The following is a 16,298-nucleotide window of genomic DNA, read 5'->3' on the forward strand; positions in this document are numbered from 1 at the left end:
TACAGTAGGCCTTTTATTGAAAGGAGGGGGGTAGTGGTTTAGTATATAAAACCAAATGAAGTAGTTGATGTCAATGAGCTTTGTACTCTACCTTTCTAAAGTTTGGGGTCACTTATAAATGTCCTTGTTTTCCATGAAAATATACATGAAATGAGTTGCAAAATGGATAGGAAATATATGTTGACAAGGTTATAAATAATTATTTTTAAGTGAAATAATAGTGTCCTTCAAACTTTGCTTTCGTCGAAGAATCTTCCACTTTCAGCAATTACAGCTTTGCAGACCTTTGGCATTCTAGTTGTCAATTTGTTGAGATAATCTGAAGAGATTTCACCCAGTGTTTCCTGAAGCATCTCCCACAAGTTGGATTGGCTTGATGGGCACTTCTTTGCGTACCATACAGTCAAGCTGCTTCCACAACAGCTCAAAAGGGTTGAGATCTGGTGACTGCTGGCCACTCCATTTATAGACAAAATACCAGCTGACTGCTTCTTCCCTAAATAGTTATTGCATAGTTTGGAGCTGTGCTTTGGGTCATTGTTCTGTTGTAGGAGGAAATTGGCTCCAATTAAGCGCCGTCCACAGGGTATGGCATGGCGTTGCAAAATGGACTGATGGCCTTCCTCCTTCAAGATCCCTTTTGCCCTTTACAAATCTCCCACTTTACCACCATCAAAGCATGCCCAGACCATCACATTGCCTCTACCATGCTTGACAGATGGCGTCAAGCACTCCTCCAGCATATTTTCATTTTTTCTGCATCTCAAAAATATTCTTCTTTGTGATCCGAACACTTGAAACTTAGATTTGTCTGTCCATAACACCTTTTTCCAATCTTTCTCTGTCCAGTGTCTCATCTTTTGCCCATCTTTTTTATTGGCCAGTCTGAGATATGGCTTTTTCTTTGCAACTCAGCCTAGAAGACCAGCATCCCTGAGTCGCCTCTTCACTGTTGACGTTGATGTTTTGGTGTTTTGCGGGTACTATTTAATGAAGCTGCCAGTTGAGGACTTGTGAGGCGTATGTTTCTCAAACTAGACACTAATGTACTTGTCCTCTTGCTCAGTTGTGCACTGGGGCCTCCATCTTTCTATTCTAGTTAGAGCCAGTTTGCGCTGTTCTGTGAAGGGAGTAGTACACAGCGTTGTATGAGATCTTCAGTTTCTTGGCAATTTCTCGCATGGAATAGCCTTCATTTCTCAGAACAAGAATAGACTGATGATTTTCAGAAGAAAGGTCTTTGTTTCTGGCTATTTTGAGCCTGTAATTGAACCCACAAATGCTGATGCTCCAGATACTCAACTAGTCCAAAGAAGGCCAGTTTTGAACGTCAGTTTTCAGCTGCGCTAAAATAATTGCAAAAGGGTTTTCTAATTATCAATTAATTTAATGGACAAAAAAAAGCTTTTCTTTCAAGAACAAGGACATTTCTAAGTGACCCCAAACTTTTGAACGGTAGTGTATGTTAATTTGGTTGCCTTTGACAAATGTATGGGTCATTTGCCCTTGTATTCTTTGACTGTGGTAAATGTATTGGGGTCCCCACCACTCTGCTTAGATATTGATGTTTTGTTTTTATATTTCCACCAGCCTGGCTTTATGGTGATCCTCGACATGTCCTCTATCCACGGAACTCTACTGGAATGTTCTGTGGCATCGGGCCCAATAAGTAAGGACCTCTGCGGTCAGTGATGTGTTTGAACTTGAAATCCTTTATGAACCAAGTATAATTTTATTCAGAAGTTTAGGAGACTTGAGGCTATGTAATGTGAATTTACTAATCATGCATTTTTGCCATAAATGCAATGGATAAAAGTGGAAAATCTGGCCAATCCAGTCAGACATGTCATCTGGGTTAATAATTCAGTCTTGGCATGCCTCACTATACAGTATATTGAACTGTCATATTACATATTTCATTTACAATGCATAGTTAGGATTCTGTGAGTACAATACAAACTGTTACATTGTCTTTTCCCAGAGCTCAACCCAGTGTGTTTTACTTTGACATACTGAAATGTGTCACATCAATCAACATCATGGCCGCCACCCTTAATGGGTTACAGTGCCCCACCACACAGGTACATTAACATCACACCATAATGTTCTAGTTTCTAAGGCTAATAGTAATAAGGAACTCTGCACATCTGCAATGTCCCAGTGTGTTCCTGGGTCAAATTGTATTTATATGTAATGTCTTCACCAACCCGTTCATACAAGTTCTCTTTTATTACATTTTTATTTGTATGAGGCCTTTTTCTTATGGTCATGTGTATCTGCATATCTGGGACAGGCATCAGGTTTCAGTCACAATGTGAATACCTCTTCATTCCTCACCCTGCAGGTGTGTGTGGAAAAGTGCCCAGATGTGTTCTGGGCTCTCAATCCTATTGCCTACTTACCGAATGCCAAGCCACAAGACTACTTCAACCAATCACTCTGCGTGCCATCCTTTGACCTAGCAGGAACTACACTGGTAAGTCCCATCCATTTACTTGCAGCTAACTCTGCTAATTACACTGCTGGGTGATTATAAAAAGTCAGTCAATTGATTAATAATACTCTTAGCAAAAAAAATAACTATTTACAATATGTAGAATCTATGAGAATAGAAAGATTCAGAACGTTTGTGAAACATTTTATTTATTTTATTTTTTATTTTACCTTTATTTAACTAGGCAAGTCAGTTAAGAACCAATTCTTATTTTCAATGACGGCCTAGGAACAGTGGGTTAACTGGGGCAGAACGACAGATTTGTACCTTGTCAGCTCGGGGATTTGAACTTGCAACCTTCCGGTTAATAGTCCAATGCTCTAACTAACCACTAGGCTACCCTGCCGCCCCAAAACATCACATCACATCACAGCACAGTTGAAAAATATTTCAAATATAAATCAGGGTTAGGGGAAAATCAAATATATTTAACATTTGAAATTCTTCAAAGTAGCCACCCTTTGCCTTGATGACAGCTTTGCACACTCTTGGCATTCTCTCAACCAGCCTCATGAGGTAGTCACCTGGAATGCATTTCAATTAACAGGTTGTTAATTTGTGGAATTTCTTTCCTTCTTAATGCGTTTGAGCCAATCAGTTGTGTTGTGACAAGGTAGGGGTGGTATACAGAAGATAGCCCTATTTGGTAGAAGACCAAGTCCATATTATGGTAAGAACAGCTCAAATGAGCGAAGAGAAACAACAGTCCATCATTGACTGACATTCATGTCTTAAAGTAATCTGTAAAATTTCAAGAACTTTGAATGTTTCTTCAAGTGCAGTCACAAAAACCATCAAGCAATATGATGAAACTGGCTCTCATGAGCACCGCCACTGGAAAGGAAGACCCAGAGTTACTTCTGCTGCAGAGGATAAGTTCTTTGGAGTTACCAGCCTCAGAAATTGCAGCCTAAATAAATGCTTCAGAGTTCAAGTAACAGACACCGGATGATCTCCGCATGTGTGGTTCCCACCGTCAAGCATGGAGGAGGAGGTGTGGGGGTGCTTTGCTGGTGACAGTCAGTGATTTATTTAGAATTCGAGGCGCACTAAACCAGCATGGCTACCACAGCATTTTGCAGTAATATGCCATCCCATCTGGTTTGCGCTTAGTCCCACTATCATTTGTTTTTCAACAGGACAATGACCCAAAACACACCTCAAGACTGGGTAAGGGCTATTTGACCAAGAAGGAGAGTGATGGTGCTGCATCAGATGGGCTGGCCTCCACAATCACCCGACCTCAACCCAATTGAGTTGGTTTGGGATGAGTTGGATCGCAGAGTGAGGGAAAAGCAGCCAACAAGTGCTCAGCATATGTGGGAACTCCTTCAAGACTGTTGGAAAAGCATTCCTCATGAAGCTGGTTGAGTGAATGTAGTGCTGAGAATGCAATGCTGAGAGTGTGCAATGCTGTCATCAAGGCAAAGGGTGGCTACTTTGAACAATATACATTTATAAAATATATTTCAATTTAACACTTTTTTGGTTACTACATGATTCCATATGTGGTTTCATTGTTTTGATGTCTATACTATTATTCTACAATGTCAAAAATAGTAAAAAATAAAATCCTTGATTGAGTAGGTGTCGACTTTTGACTGGTACTGTGTGTGTGTGTGTGTGTGTGTGTGTGTGTGTGTGTGTGTTATATTTTTTATTTATATATATATATATATATATATATATATATATATATATATATATATATATATATATATATATATATATATATACACATATATACACATATACATACACATACACATATATATATATATATATACACATATACAGTGCCTTGCGAAAGTATTCGGCCCCCTTGAACTTTGCGACCTTTTGCCACATTTCAGGCTTCAAACATAAAGATATAAAACTGTATTTTTTTGTGACGAATCAACAACAAGTGGGACACAATCATGAAGTGGAACGACATTTATTGGATATTTCAAACTTTTTTAACAAATCAAAAACTGAAAAATTGAGCGTGCAAAATTATTCAGCCCCCTTAAGTTAATACTTTGTAGCGCCACCTTTTGCTGCGATTACAGCTGTAAATCGCTTGGGGTATGTCTCTATCAGTTTTGCACATCGAGAGACTCAAATTTTTTCTCATTCCTCCTTGCAAAACAGCTCGAGCTCAGTGAGGTTGGATGGAGAGCATTTGTGAACAGCAGTTTTCAGTTCTTTCCACAGATTCTCGATTGGATTCTGGTTTGGACTTTGACTTGGCCATTCTAACACCTGGATATGTTTATTTTTGAACCATTCCATTGTAGATTTTGCTTTATGTTTTGGATCATTGTCTTGTTGGAAGACAAATCTCCGTCCCAGTCTCAGGTCTTTCTTCCAGAATGGTCCTGTATTTGGCTCCATCCATCTTCCCATCAATTTTAACCATCTTCCCTGTCCCTGCTGAAGAAAAGCAGGCCCAAACCATGATGCTGCCACCACCATGTTTGACAGTGGGGATGGTGTGTTCAGGGTGATGAGCTGTGTTGCTTTTACGCCAAACATAACGTTTTGCATTGTTGCCAAAAAGTTCAATTTTGGTTTCATCTGACCAGAGCACCTTCTTCCACATGTTTGGTGTGTCTCCCAGGTGGCTTGTGGCAAACTTTAAACGACACTTTTTATGGATATCTTTAAGAAATGGCTTTCTTCTTGCCACTCTTCCATAAAGGCCAGATTTGTGCAATATACGACTGATTGTTGTCCTATGGACAGAGTCTCCCACCTCAGCTGTAAATCTCTGCAGTACATCCAGAGTGATCATGGGCCTCTTCTCTGATCAGTCTTCTCCTTGTATGAGCTGAAAGTTTAGAGGGATGGCCAGGTCTTGGTAGATTTGCAGTGGTCTGATACTCCTTCCATTTCAATATTATCGCTTGCACAGTGCTCCTTGGGATGTTTAAAGCTTGGGAAATCTTTTTGTATCCAAATCCGGCTTTAAACTTCTTCACAACAGTATCTCGGACCTGCCTGGTGTGTTCCTGTTCTTCACGATGCTCTCTGCGCTTTTAACGGACCTCTGAGACTATCACAGTGCAGGTGCATTTATACGGAAACTTGATTACACACAGGTGGATTGTATTTATCATCATTAGTCATTTAGGTCAACATTGGATCATTCAGAGATCCTCACTGAACTTCTGGAGAGAGTTTGCTGCACTGAAAGTAAAGGGGCTGAATAATTTTGCACGCCCAATTTTTCAGTTTTTGATTTGTTAAAAACGTTTGAAATATCCAATAAATGTCGTTCCACTTCATGATTGTGTCCCACTTGTTGTTGATTCTTCACAAAAAAATACAGTTTTATATCTTTATGTTTGAAGCCTGAAATGTGGCAAAAGGTCGCAAAGTTCAAGGGGGCCGAATACTTTCGCAAGGCACTGTATATATACACACACACACACACACACACACACACACACACACACACACACACACACACACACACACACACACACACACACACACACACACACACACACACGTATGTATGTATGTGTATGTATGTATATATGTATATATGTATATATATATATATATGTGTATATATATGTATGTGTATATATATGTATGTGTATATATATATATATATATGTATGTGTGTGTATGTATATATATATATATATATATATATGTATGTGTGTATGTATGTATATATATGTGTATATATATATATATGTATGTGTGTATATATATATATGTATGTATATATATATGTATGTGTATATGTGTATGTGTGTATGTGTGTGTATGTGTGTGTATATATATATATATATATATATATGTATGTGTATATATATATATATATATATATATGTATGTGTATATATATATATGTATGTATGTGTATATGTGTGTGTGTATATATATATATATATATATATATATACACACACACACACACACACACACACACACACACACACACACACACACACACACACACACACACACACACACACACACACACACACACACACACACACACACACACACACACACACACACACGTGTGTGTATATATATATATCGGAGTTTGGAAATGATGCAGACAATTACATTGATGGAAACAATCTATCTGCAAAATTATAGCTGATCTGCCTAATTAATTTGCTTTAATAAATGCATTTTAAAAAGTTCCGTCCTATAACTATAACCTATAACTACGGAGGTTTGTAAATTCAATTTTTTTTCAAATAGACTTTCATTGATCATGGTTTTCAGTGACTCCTCAAAGCCTTTGGACTGTCTTTTGGAAATCCTATCCTTGGGTTTTCCTAGTTTTTTTTTTTTACTCTGAATAGCCAAAATTAGTAGTTTAACCTTTTTTTATTTTCCACAGAAAGTTAAGGAAATTGTGGATCAAGAGCTGTGTCCGTTCTTCTACACTCCTACTATCTCTGGTGAGTGACCCTTGCTTTTTCATATTCACTTTCATAATTACATACAGTGCATTCGGAAAGTTTTCAGTGCCATTGACTTTTTCCACATTTTGTTATGTTACAGCCTTATTCTAAAATGGATTAAGTAAAATAAACATCCTCATCAATCTACACACAATAACCCATGGTGACAAAGCAAAAACAGGTTTTTAGAAATGTTTGCAAATGTATTAAAAATATAAAACGGATACCTTATTGACGTAAGTATTCATACCCTTTGCTATGACACTTGAAATTGAGCTCAGGTGCATCCTGTTCCCAATGATCATCCTTGATGTTTCTACAACTTGATTAGAGTACACATGTGGTAAATTCAATTGATAGGACATGATTTGGAAAGGCACACACCTGTCTATATAAGGTCCCACAGTTGACTGTGCATGTCAGAGCATATATCAAGCCATAAGGAATTGTCCGTAGAGCTCCGAGACAGGATTGTGTCAAGGCAAAGATCTGGGGAAGGGTACCAAAACATTTCTGAAGCATTGTAGGTCCTCAAGGACACAGTGGCTTCCATCATTCTTAAATGGAAGAAGTTTGAAACCAGCAAGACTCTTCCTAGATCTTGCTGCCCAGCCAAACTGAGCAGTTGGGGGAGGAGGGCCTTGGTAGTCACTCTGAAAGAGCTCCAGAGTTCCTCTGGAGATGGGAGAACCTTCCAGAAGGACAACCATCTCTGCAGTGGCCAGATGGAATCCACTAATCAGTAAAAGGCACATGAAACCCCGCTTGGAATTTGACAAAGCCACCTAAAGGAAACAAGATTCTCTGGTCTGATGAAACCAAGATTGAACTCTTTGGCCTGAATGCCAAGCATCACATGTGGAGGAAACCTGGAACCATCCCTACGGTGAAGCATGGTGGGGGCAGCATCATGCTGTGGGGATGGTTTTCAGCGTCAGTGACTGGGAGACTAGTCAGGATCGAGGGAAAGATGAACGGAGCAAAGTACAGAGAGATCCTTGATGAAAACCTGCTCCAGAGTGCTCAGGCCTAAGTCTGTGGCGAAGGTTCACCTTCCAACAGGACAACAACCCTAAGCACACACCCAAGACAACGCAGGAGTGGCATCGGGACAAGTCTCCTTGAGTGGCCAGCTAAAGTCTGGACTTAAACCCTGATCACATCTCTGGAGTAGAGGTTGACCGATTAATCGGAATGGCCGATTAATTAGGGCCGATTTCAAGTTTTCATAACACTCGGAAATCTGTATTTTTGGGCACCGATTTGCTGATAAAATATATATATATTTTTTTTTTACACCTTTATTTAACTAGGCAAGTCAGTTAAGAGCACATTCTTATTTTCAATGACGGCCTAGGAACGGTGGGTTAACTGCCTCGTTCAGGGGCCGAAAGACAGATTTTTCATCTTGTCAGCTCGGGGGATTCAAACTTGCAACCTTACAGTTAACTAGTCCAACGCAATAACGACCTGCCTCTCTCTCGTTGCACTCCACAAGGAGACTGGCTGTTACACGAATGCAGTAAGCCAAGGTAAGTTGCTAGCTAGCACTCATCTTATAAAAAACAATCAATCATAATCACTAGTTAACTACACATGGTTGATATTACTAGATATTATCTAGCGTGTCCTGCGTTGCATATAATCTGACTGAGCATACAAGTATCTTATCTGATTGAGCGGTGGTAGGCAGAAGCAGGCACGTAAACATTAATTCAAACACCACTTTCGTGCGTTTTGCCAGCAGCTCTTCGTTGTGCGTCAAGCATTGCACTGTTTATGACTTCAAGCCTATCAACTCCCGAGATGAGGCGGGTGTGACCGAAGTGAAATGGCTGGCTAGTTAGCGTGCACTAATAGCTTTTCAAACTTCACTCGCTCTGAGCCTTGGTGGTTGTTTCCCTTGCTCTGCATGGGTAACGCTGTTTCGATGTGGTGGCTGTTGTCGTTGTGTTGCTGGTTCGAGCCCAGGGAGGAGCGAGGAGAGGGACGGAAGCTATACTGTTACTGGCAATACTAAAGTGCCTATAAGAACATCCAATAGTCAAAGGTTAATGAAATACAAATGGTATAGAGGGAAATAGTCCTATAATAACTACAACCTTCTTCTTCTTCTTCTAAAACTTCTTACATGGGAATATTGAAGACTCATGTTAAAAGGAACCACCAGCTTTCATATGTTCTCATGTTCTGAGCAAGGAACTGAAACGTTAGCTTTCTTACATAGCACATATTGCACTTTTACATTCTTCTCCAACACTTTGTTTTTGCATTATTTAAACCAAATTGAACATGTTTCATTATCTACTTGAGGCTAAATTGATTTTATTGATGTATTATATTAAGTTAAAATAAGTGTTAATTCAGTATTGTTGTAATTGTCATTATTACAAATACATTTTATTTTTTTAATCGGCCGATTTAATCGGTATCAACTTTTTTGGTCCTCCAATTATCTGTATCGGCGTTGAAAAGTCATAATCGGTCAACCTCTACTCTGGAGAGACGTGAAAATAGCTGTGCACTGATGCTCCCCATTCGACCTGACAGAGCTTGAGAGGATCTGCAGAGAAGAATGGGAGAAACTCCCCAAATACAGGTGTGCCAAGCGTGTAGCATCACACCCAAGAAGACTCGAGGCTGTAATCGCTGCCAAAGGCGCTTTAACAAAGTACTGAGTAAAGCGTTTGAATACTTATGTAAATGTGATATTTCAGTTTCAGATTATTTTATGAATTTGCTAACATTCCTAAAAACCTGTTTGTTTTTTCATTATGGGGTATTGTGTGTAGATTGAGGGGGGGGGGGGGGGGGAGAGACGACTATTTAATCCATTTTAGAATAAGGCTGTAACAGAATGTGGAAAAAGTCAACGTGTCTGAATATTTTCCGAATGCACTGTATCGAGAAGTCGTTAAATATAAACATTTCAAATGAATTATGTTTTCTTTTTATATGTTCCATTAGTGCTGGGAAGATGCCTACCTGATGTTACCGCTCTGAAGAATATTCCTAATGACTTTGCCAATACGTGGGGCTTGCCATCAAGCATCAATGATACAGTCAATGGCATCAGGAACGCAAAAGGGTAGGGGGTGTTTGTGTGTGTCAAAAGTTTAGATACACCTACTCCATTCAAGTTTGTTTTTTGTTTTTTAAACATCACAGCACAGTTGAAAAATATATGGCAAATATAAATCAGGGTTAGGGGAAAATATTAAAGGGCAATATATTTTTTTTATATTTACAGTACCAGTCAAGCTTGGACACAGCTACTATCAATGGTTTTTCAATGGTTTTATTTGTATTATTTTCTACATTGTAGAATAATAGTAAAGACATCAAAACTATGAAATAACACATATAGAATCATGTAGTAACCAAAAAGGTGTTAAACAAATCAAATATTTTTAACATTTGAGATTCTTCAAAGTAGCCACCCTTTGCCTTGATGACAGCATTGTACACTCTTGGCATTATCTCAACCAGCTTCATGAGGAATGCTTTTCCAACAGTCTTGAACGAGATCCCACATATGCTGAGCACTTGTTGGCTGCTTTCCCTTCACTCTGCGGTCCAACTCATCCCAAGTCATCTCAGTTGGGTTGAGGTCGGGTGATTGTGAAGGCCAGGTCATCTGATGCAGCACTCATCACTTTCCTTGGTCAAATAGTCCTTACACAGCTTGGTGGCGTGTTGGGTTATTGTCCTGTTGAAAAACAAATGCTAGTCCCACGAAGTGCAAACCAGATGGGATGGTGTATCTCTGCAGAATGCTGTGGTAGCCATGCTGGTTAAGTGTGCCTTAAATTCTAAGTGAATCAGACAGTGTCACCAGCAAAGCACCATCACACCACCTCCTCCATGCTTCACGGTGGGAACCACACATGCGGAAATCATCCGGTCACCTATTCTGTGTCTCACAAAGATTCGGCAGTTGGAACCAAACATCTCCAATTTGGACTCCAGACTAAGGACAGATTTCCACCAGTCTTGTGTCCATTGCTCGTGTTTCTTGTCCAAAGCAAGTCTCTTCTTCTTATTGGTGTCTTTTAGTAGTGGTTTCTTTGCAGCAATTCAACTGTGAAGGCCTCACACAGTCTTTGAACAGTTGATGTTGAGATGTGTCTGTTACTTGAACTCTGTGAATAATTTATTTGGGCTGCAATCTGAGGTGCAGTTTACTCAAATGCACTTATCCTCTGCAGCAGAGGTAACTCTGGGTCTTCCTTTCCAGTGGCGGTCCTCGTGAGAGCCAGTTTTATCATAGCGCTTGATGGTTTTTCAATCTTAAATCAAAGTTTATTTGTCACGTGCGCCGAATACAACAGGTGTAGTAGACCTTACAGTGAAATTCTTACTTACAGGCTCTAACCAATAGTGCGGAGGGAAAAAAAAGTGTGTAGGTAAGTAAAGAAATAAAACAACAGTAAAAATGAATTTGAAAATAAGAGTAGCAAGGCTATATACAGATACCGGTTAGTCAGGCTTATTGAGGTAGTATGTACATGTGGGTATGGTTAAAGTGACTGCATATAGGATGAACAGAGAGTAGCAGTAACGTAAAAAGAAGGGTTGGCGGGTGGTGGGACACAATGCCGATAGCCCGGTTAGCCAATGTGCGGGAGCACTACTGGTTGGTCCGGCCAATTGAGGTAGTATGTACATGAATGTGTAGTTAAAGTGACTATGCATATACAATAAACAGAGTGGCAGCAGCGTAAGAGAGGGGTTGGGGGGGCACACAGTGCAAATAGTCCGGGTAACCATTTGGTTACCTGTTCAGGAGTCTTATGGCTTGGGGGTAAAAACTGTTGAGAAGCCTTTTTGTCCTAGACTTGGCACTCCGGTACTGCTTGCCATGCGGTAGTAGAGAGAACAGTCTATGGCTGGGGTCTATGACAATTTTCAGGGCCTTCCTCTGACACCGCCTGGTGTAGAGGTCCTGGATGGCAGGCAGCTTAGCCCCAGTGATGTACTGGGCCGTACGCACTGCCCTCTGAAGTGCCTTGCGGTCGGAGGCCGAGCAATTGCCGTACCAGGCAGTGATGCCAAATCTTTTTAGTTTCCTGAGGGGGAATGGGCTTTGTCGTGCCCTCTTCACGTCTGTCTTGGTGTGTTTGGAGCATTCTAGTTTGTTGTTGATGTGGACACCAAGTAATTTGAAGCTCTCAACCTGCTCCACTACAGCCCAGTCGATGAGAATGGGGACGTGCTCGGTGCTCCTTTTCCTGTAGTCCGCAATCATCTCCTTAGTCTTGGTTACGTTGAGGGATAGGTTGTTATTCTGGCACCACCCGGCCAGGTCTCTGACCTCCTCCCTACAGGCTCTTGTCGTTGATCAGGCCTACCACTGTTGTCGTCAGCAAACTTAATGATGGTGTTGGAGTCATGCCTGAACATGCAGTCGTGGGTGAACAGGGAGTACAGGAGGGGACTGAGCACACACCCCTGGGGAGCTCCAGTGTTGAGGATCAGCGTGGCAGATGTGTTGCTACCTACCCTCACCACCTAGGGGCGGCCCGTCAGGAAGTCCAGGATCCAGTTGCAGATGGAGGTGTTTAGTCCCAGGTTCCTTAGCTTAGTGATGAGCTTTGAGGGTACTATGGTTTTGAACGCTGAGCTGTAGTCAATGAATAACATTCTCACATAGGTGTTCCTTTTGTTTAGGTGCGAAAGGACAATGTGGAGTGCAATAGAGATTGCATCATCTGCAGATCTGTTTGGGCGGTATGCAAATTGGAGTGGGTCTAGGGTTTCTGGGATAATGGTGTTGATGTGAGCCATTACCAGCCTTTCAAAGCACTTCATGACTATGGACGTGAGTGCCACGGGTCTGTAGTCATTTAGGCAGGTTGCCTTAGTGTTCTTGGGCACAGGGACTATGGTGGTCTGCTTGAAGCATGTTGGTATTACAGACTCAATCAGGGACATGTTGAAAATGTCAGTGAAGACACCTGCCAGTTGGTCAGCACATGCCCGGAGTACACGTTCTGGTAATCCATCTGGCTCCGTAGCCTTGTGAATGTTGACCTGTTTAAAGGTCTTACTCACGTCGGCTACGGAGAGCGTGATCACACAGTCGTCCGGAACAGCTGATGCTCTCATGCATGCCTCAGTGTTGCTTGCCTCGAAGCGAGCATGGAAGTGATTTAGCTCGTCTGGTAGGCTCATGTCACTGGGCAGCTCGCGGCTGTTCTTCCCTTCGTAGTTTGTAAGCTCTGCCACATCCGACGAGCGTCGGAGCCGGTGTAGTATGACTCCATCTTAGACCTGTATTGACGCTTTGCCTGTTTGATGGTTCATCGCAGGGCGTAGCAAGATTTCTTGTAAGCTTCCGGGTTAGAGTCCCGCACCTTGAAAGCGGCAGCTCTACCCTTTAGCTCAGTGCGAATGTTGCCTGTAATCAATGGCTTCTGGTTGGGGTATGTACATACAGTCACTGTGGGGACGATGTCCTCGATGCACTTATTGATAAAGCCAGTGACTGATGTGGTGTATTCCTCTGTCATCGGAGGAATCACGGAACATGTTCCAGTCTGTGATAGCAAAACAGTCCTGTAGTTTAGCATCTGCTTCATCTGACCATTTTTTTTTATAGACCACTGGTGCTTCCTGTCATGTTGTGTCTTGTTTCTGTCCTTTCCCTTCACCCTGTCTCCCTCTGCTGGTCGTTATTAGGTTACCTTTTCTCCCCCTCTTTCCCCCAGCTGTTCCTTGTCTCCTCCTAACTACCTCGTCACCCCTTTTCCCACCTGTTCCCTTTTTCCCTCTGATTAGTCCTCTATATCTCTCTCTGTTTTTGTTTCTGTCTTTGTCGGATTCTTGTTTGTGTTGTTCATGCCTGAACCAGACTATCGTCATGTTTGCTGCAACCTTGTCCTGTCCTGTCGGAATCTGCCGGTCCATCTGAGCCTACGTTTGTTTTGTTATTAAAGAAGCTCTGTTTACGTTAAGTCGCTTTTGGGTCCTCATTCACGCACCGTAACAGAAGAATCCGACCAAGAATGGACCCAGCGACTTCGGATCCTCTCCACTCAGCCGTCGAGATCCAGGGAGCGATGCTAGGCAGACACGAGCAGGAATTGTCTGCTGCTCGACATGCCGTTGAGACCCTGGCCACCCAAGTCTCCAACCTCACAGAACAGGTTCACCATCTCCGCCTCGATCCACCGGCCACTTCCAGGGCTTTCGAATCTCCGGAGCCCAGAATCAATAACCCGCCGTGTTACTCTGGGGAGCCCACTGAATGCCGCTCGTTCCTCACCCAGTGTGATATTGTGTTTTCTCTCCAGCCCAACACTTACTCCAGGAGCACTGCTCGTGTCGCCTACGTCATATCTCTCCTTATTGGACGGGCTCGTGAGTGGGGCACGGCAATCTGGGAGGCAAGGGCTGAGTGTACTAACCAGTATCAGGACTTTAAGGAGGAGATGATACGGGTTTTTGATCGATCTGTTTTTGGGGAGGAGGCTTCCAGGGTCCTGTCCTCCCTATGTCAAGGTAATCGATCCATAACAGACTACTCTATTGAGTTTCGCACTCTTGCTGCCTCCAGTGGCTGGAACGAGCCGGCTTTGCTCGCTCGTTTTCTGGAGGGTCTCCGCGCAGAGGTAAAGGATGAGATTCTCTCCCGGGAGGTTCCTTCCAGCGTGGATTCCTTGATTGAACTCGCTATTCGCATTGAGCGACGGGTTGATCTTCGTCACCGAGCTCGTGGAAAGGAGCTCGCGTTCTCCGTTGCCCCCCTCTCCGCATCACTACCATCTTCCTCTGCCGGCTCGGGTGCTGAGCCTATGCAGCTGGGAGGTATCCGCATCTCGACTAAGGAGAGGGAACGGAGAATCACCAACCGCCTCTGTCTCTATTGCGGTTCTGCTGGTCATTTTGTCACTTCATGTCCAGTAAAAGCCAGAGCTCATCAGTAAGCGGAGGGCTACTGGTGAGCGCTACTACTCCTGCTCTCCTTCAAGATCCTGCACTACCTTGTCGGTCCATCTACGCTGGACCGGTTCGTCAGCTTCCTGCAGTGCCTTAATAGACTCTGGGGCGGAGGGCTGTTTTATGGACGAGACCTGGGCTCGGGAACATGACATTCCTCTCAGACAGTTAAGGGAGTCCACGGCCTTGTTCGCCCTGGATGGTAGTCCTCTCCCCAGGATACAGCGTGAGACGCTACCTTTAACCCTCACTGTTTCTGGTAATCATAGCGAAACCATTTCTTTTTAAATTTTTCGTTCACCTTTTACACCTGTTGTTTTGGGCCATCCCTGGCTAGTTTGTCATAATCCTTCCATTAATTGGTCTAGTAATTCTATCCTCTCCTGGAACATCTCTTGTCATGTGAAATGTTTAATGTCTGCTATCCCTCCTGTTTCCTCTGTCTCTTCTTCACAGGAGGAGCCTGGTGATTTGACAGGGGTGCCGGAGGAATATCACGATCTGCGCACGGTGTTCAGTCGGTCCAGGGCCACCTCTCTTCCTCCACACCGGTCGTATGATTGTAGTATTGATCTCCTTCCGGGAACCACTCCCCCCCGGGGTAGACTATACTCTCTGTCGGCTCCCGAACGTAAGGCTCTCGAAGATTATTTGTCTGTAGCTCTTGCCGCCGGTACCATAGTCCCCTCCTCCTCTCCCGCCGGAGCGGGGTTTTTTTTTTGTTAAGAAGAAGGACGGGTCCCTGCGCCCCTGCATAGATTATCGAGGGCTGAATGACATAACAGTGAAGAATCGTTATCCGCTTCCTCTTATGTCTTCAGCCTTCGAGATCCTGCAGGGAGCCAGGTTTTTCACTAAGTTGGACCTTCGTAACGCTTACCATCTCGTGCGCATCAGGGAGGGGGACGAGTGGAAGACGGCGTTTAACACTCCGTTAGGGCACTTTGAATACCGGGTTCTTCCTTTCGGCCTCGCTAACGCTCCAGCTGTCTTTCAGGCATTAGTCAATGATGTCCTGAGAGACATGCTGAACATCTTTGTTTTCGTTTACCTTGACGATATCCTGATTTTTTTCACCGTCACTCCAGATTCATGTTCAGCACGTTCGACGTGTCCTCCAGCGCCTTTTAGAGAATTGTCTTTTTGTGAAGGCTGAGAAGTGCTCTTTTCATGCCTCCTCCGTCACATTTCTCGGTTCTGTTATTTCCGCTGAAAGCATTAAGATGGATCCCGCTAAGGTCCAAGCTGTCATTGATTGGCCCGTCCCTAGGTCACGCGTCGAGCTGCAGCGCTTTCTCGGCTTCGCGAACTTCTATCGTCGTTTCATCCGTAATTCCGGTCAGGTGGCAGCCCCTCTCACAGCCCTTACTTCTGTCAAGACGTGCTTTAAGTGGTCCGTTTCCGCCCAGGGAGCTTTTGATCTCCTCAAGAATCGTTTTACATCC

The 16,298-nt window shown here is 42.9% G+C and overlaps 1 protein-coding gene across 2 annotated transcripts in view; it reads left to right on the plus strand.

Moving 5' to 3' along the window:
* LOC110496108 (choline transporter-like protein 4) overlaps positions 1-16,298 on the plus strand; it is a 44,215-nt gene that overhangs the window by 15,573 nt on the left and 12,344 nt on the right. The window contains exons 5-9 of one of the 2 annotated variants that reach the window (XM_036952636.1): positions 1,591-1,669; positions 1,982-2,081; positions 2,345-2,476; positions 6,849-6,909; positions 9,880-10,000. In XM_036952636.1, the coding sequence (XP_036808531.1) occupies positions 1,591-1,669; positions 1,982-2,081; positions 2,345-2,476; positions 6,849-6,909; positions 9,880-10,000 (493 nt within the window). Of the gene's footprint in view, positions 1-1,590; positions 1,685-1,981; positions 2,082-2,344; positions 2,477-6,848; positions 6,910-9,879; positions 10,001-16,298 lie in introns of those variants that run through there. The other variant, XM_021571808.2, reaches the window with a different exon arrangement.

Source organism: Oncorhynchus mykiss, chromosome 18 (assembly GCF_013265735.2).
Source record: "Oncorhynchus mykiss isolate Arlee chromosome 18, USDA_OmykA_1.1, whole genome shotgun sequence".
NCBI classification, from domain to species: domain Eukaryota; kingdom Metazoa; phylum Chordata; class Actinopteri; order Salmoniformes; family Salmonidae; genus Oncorhynchus; species Oncorhynchus mykiss.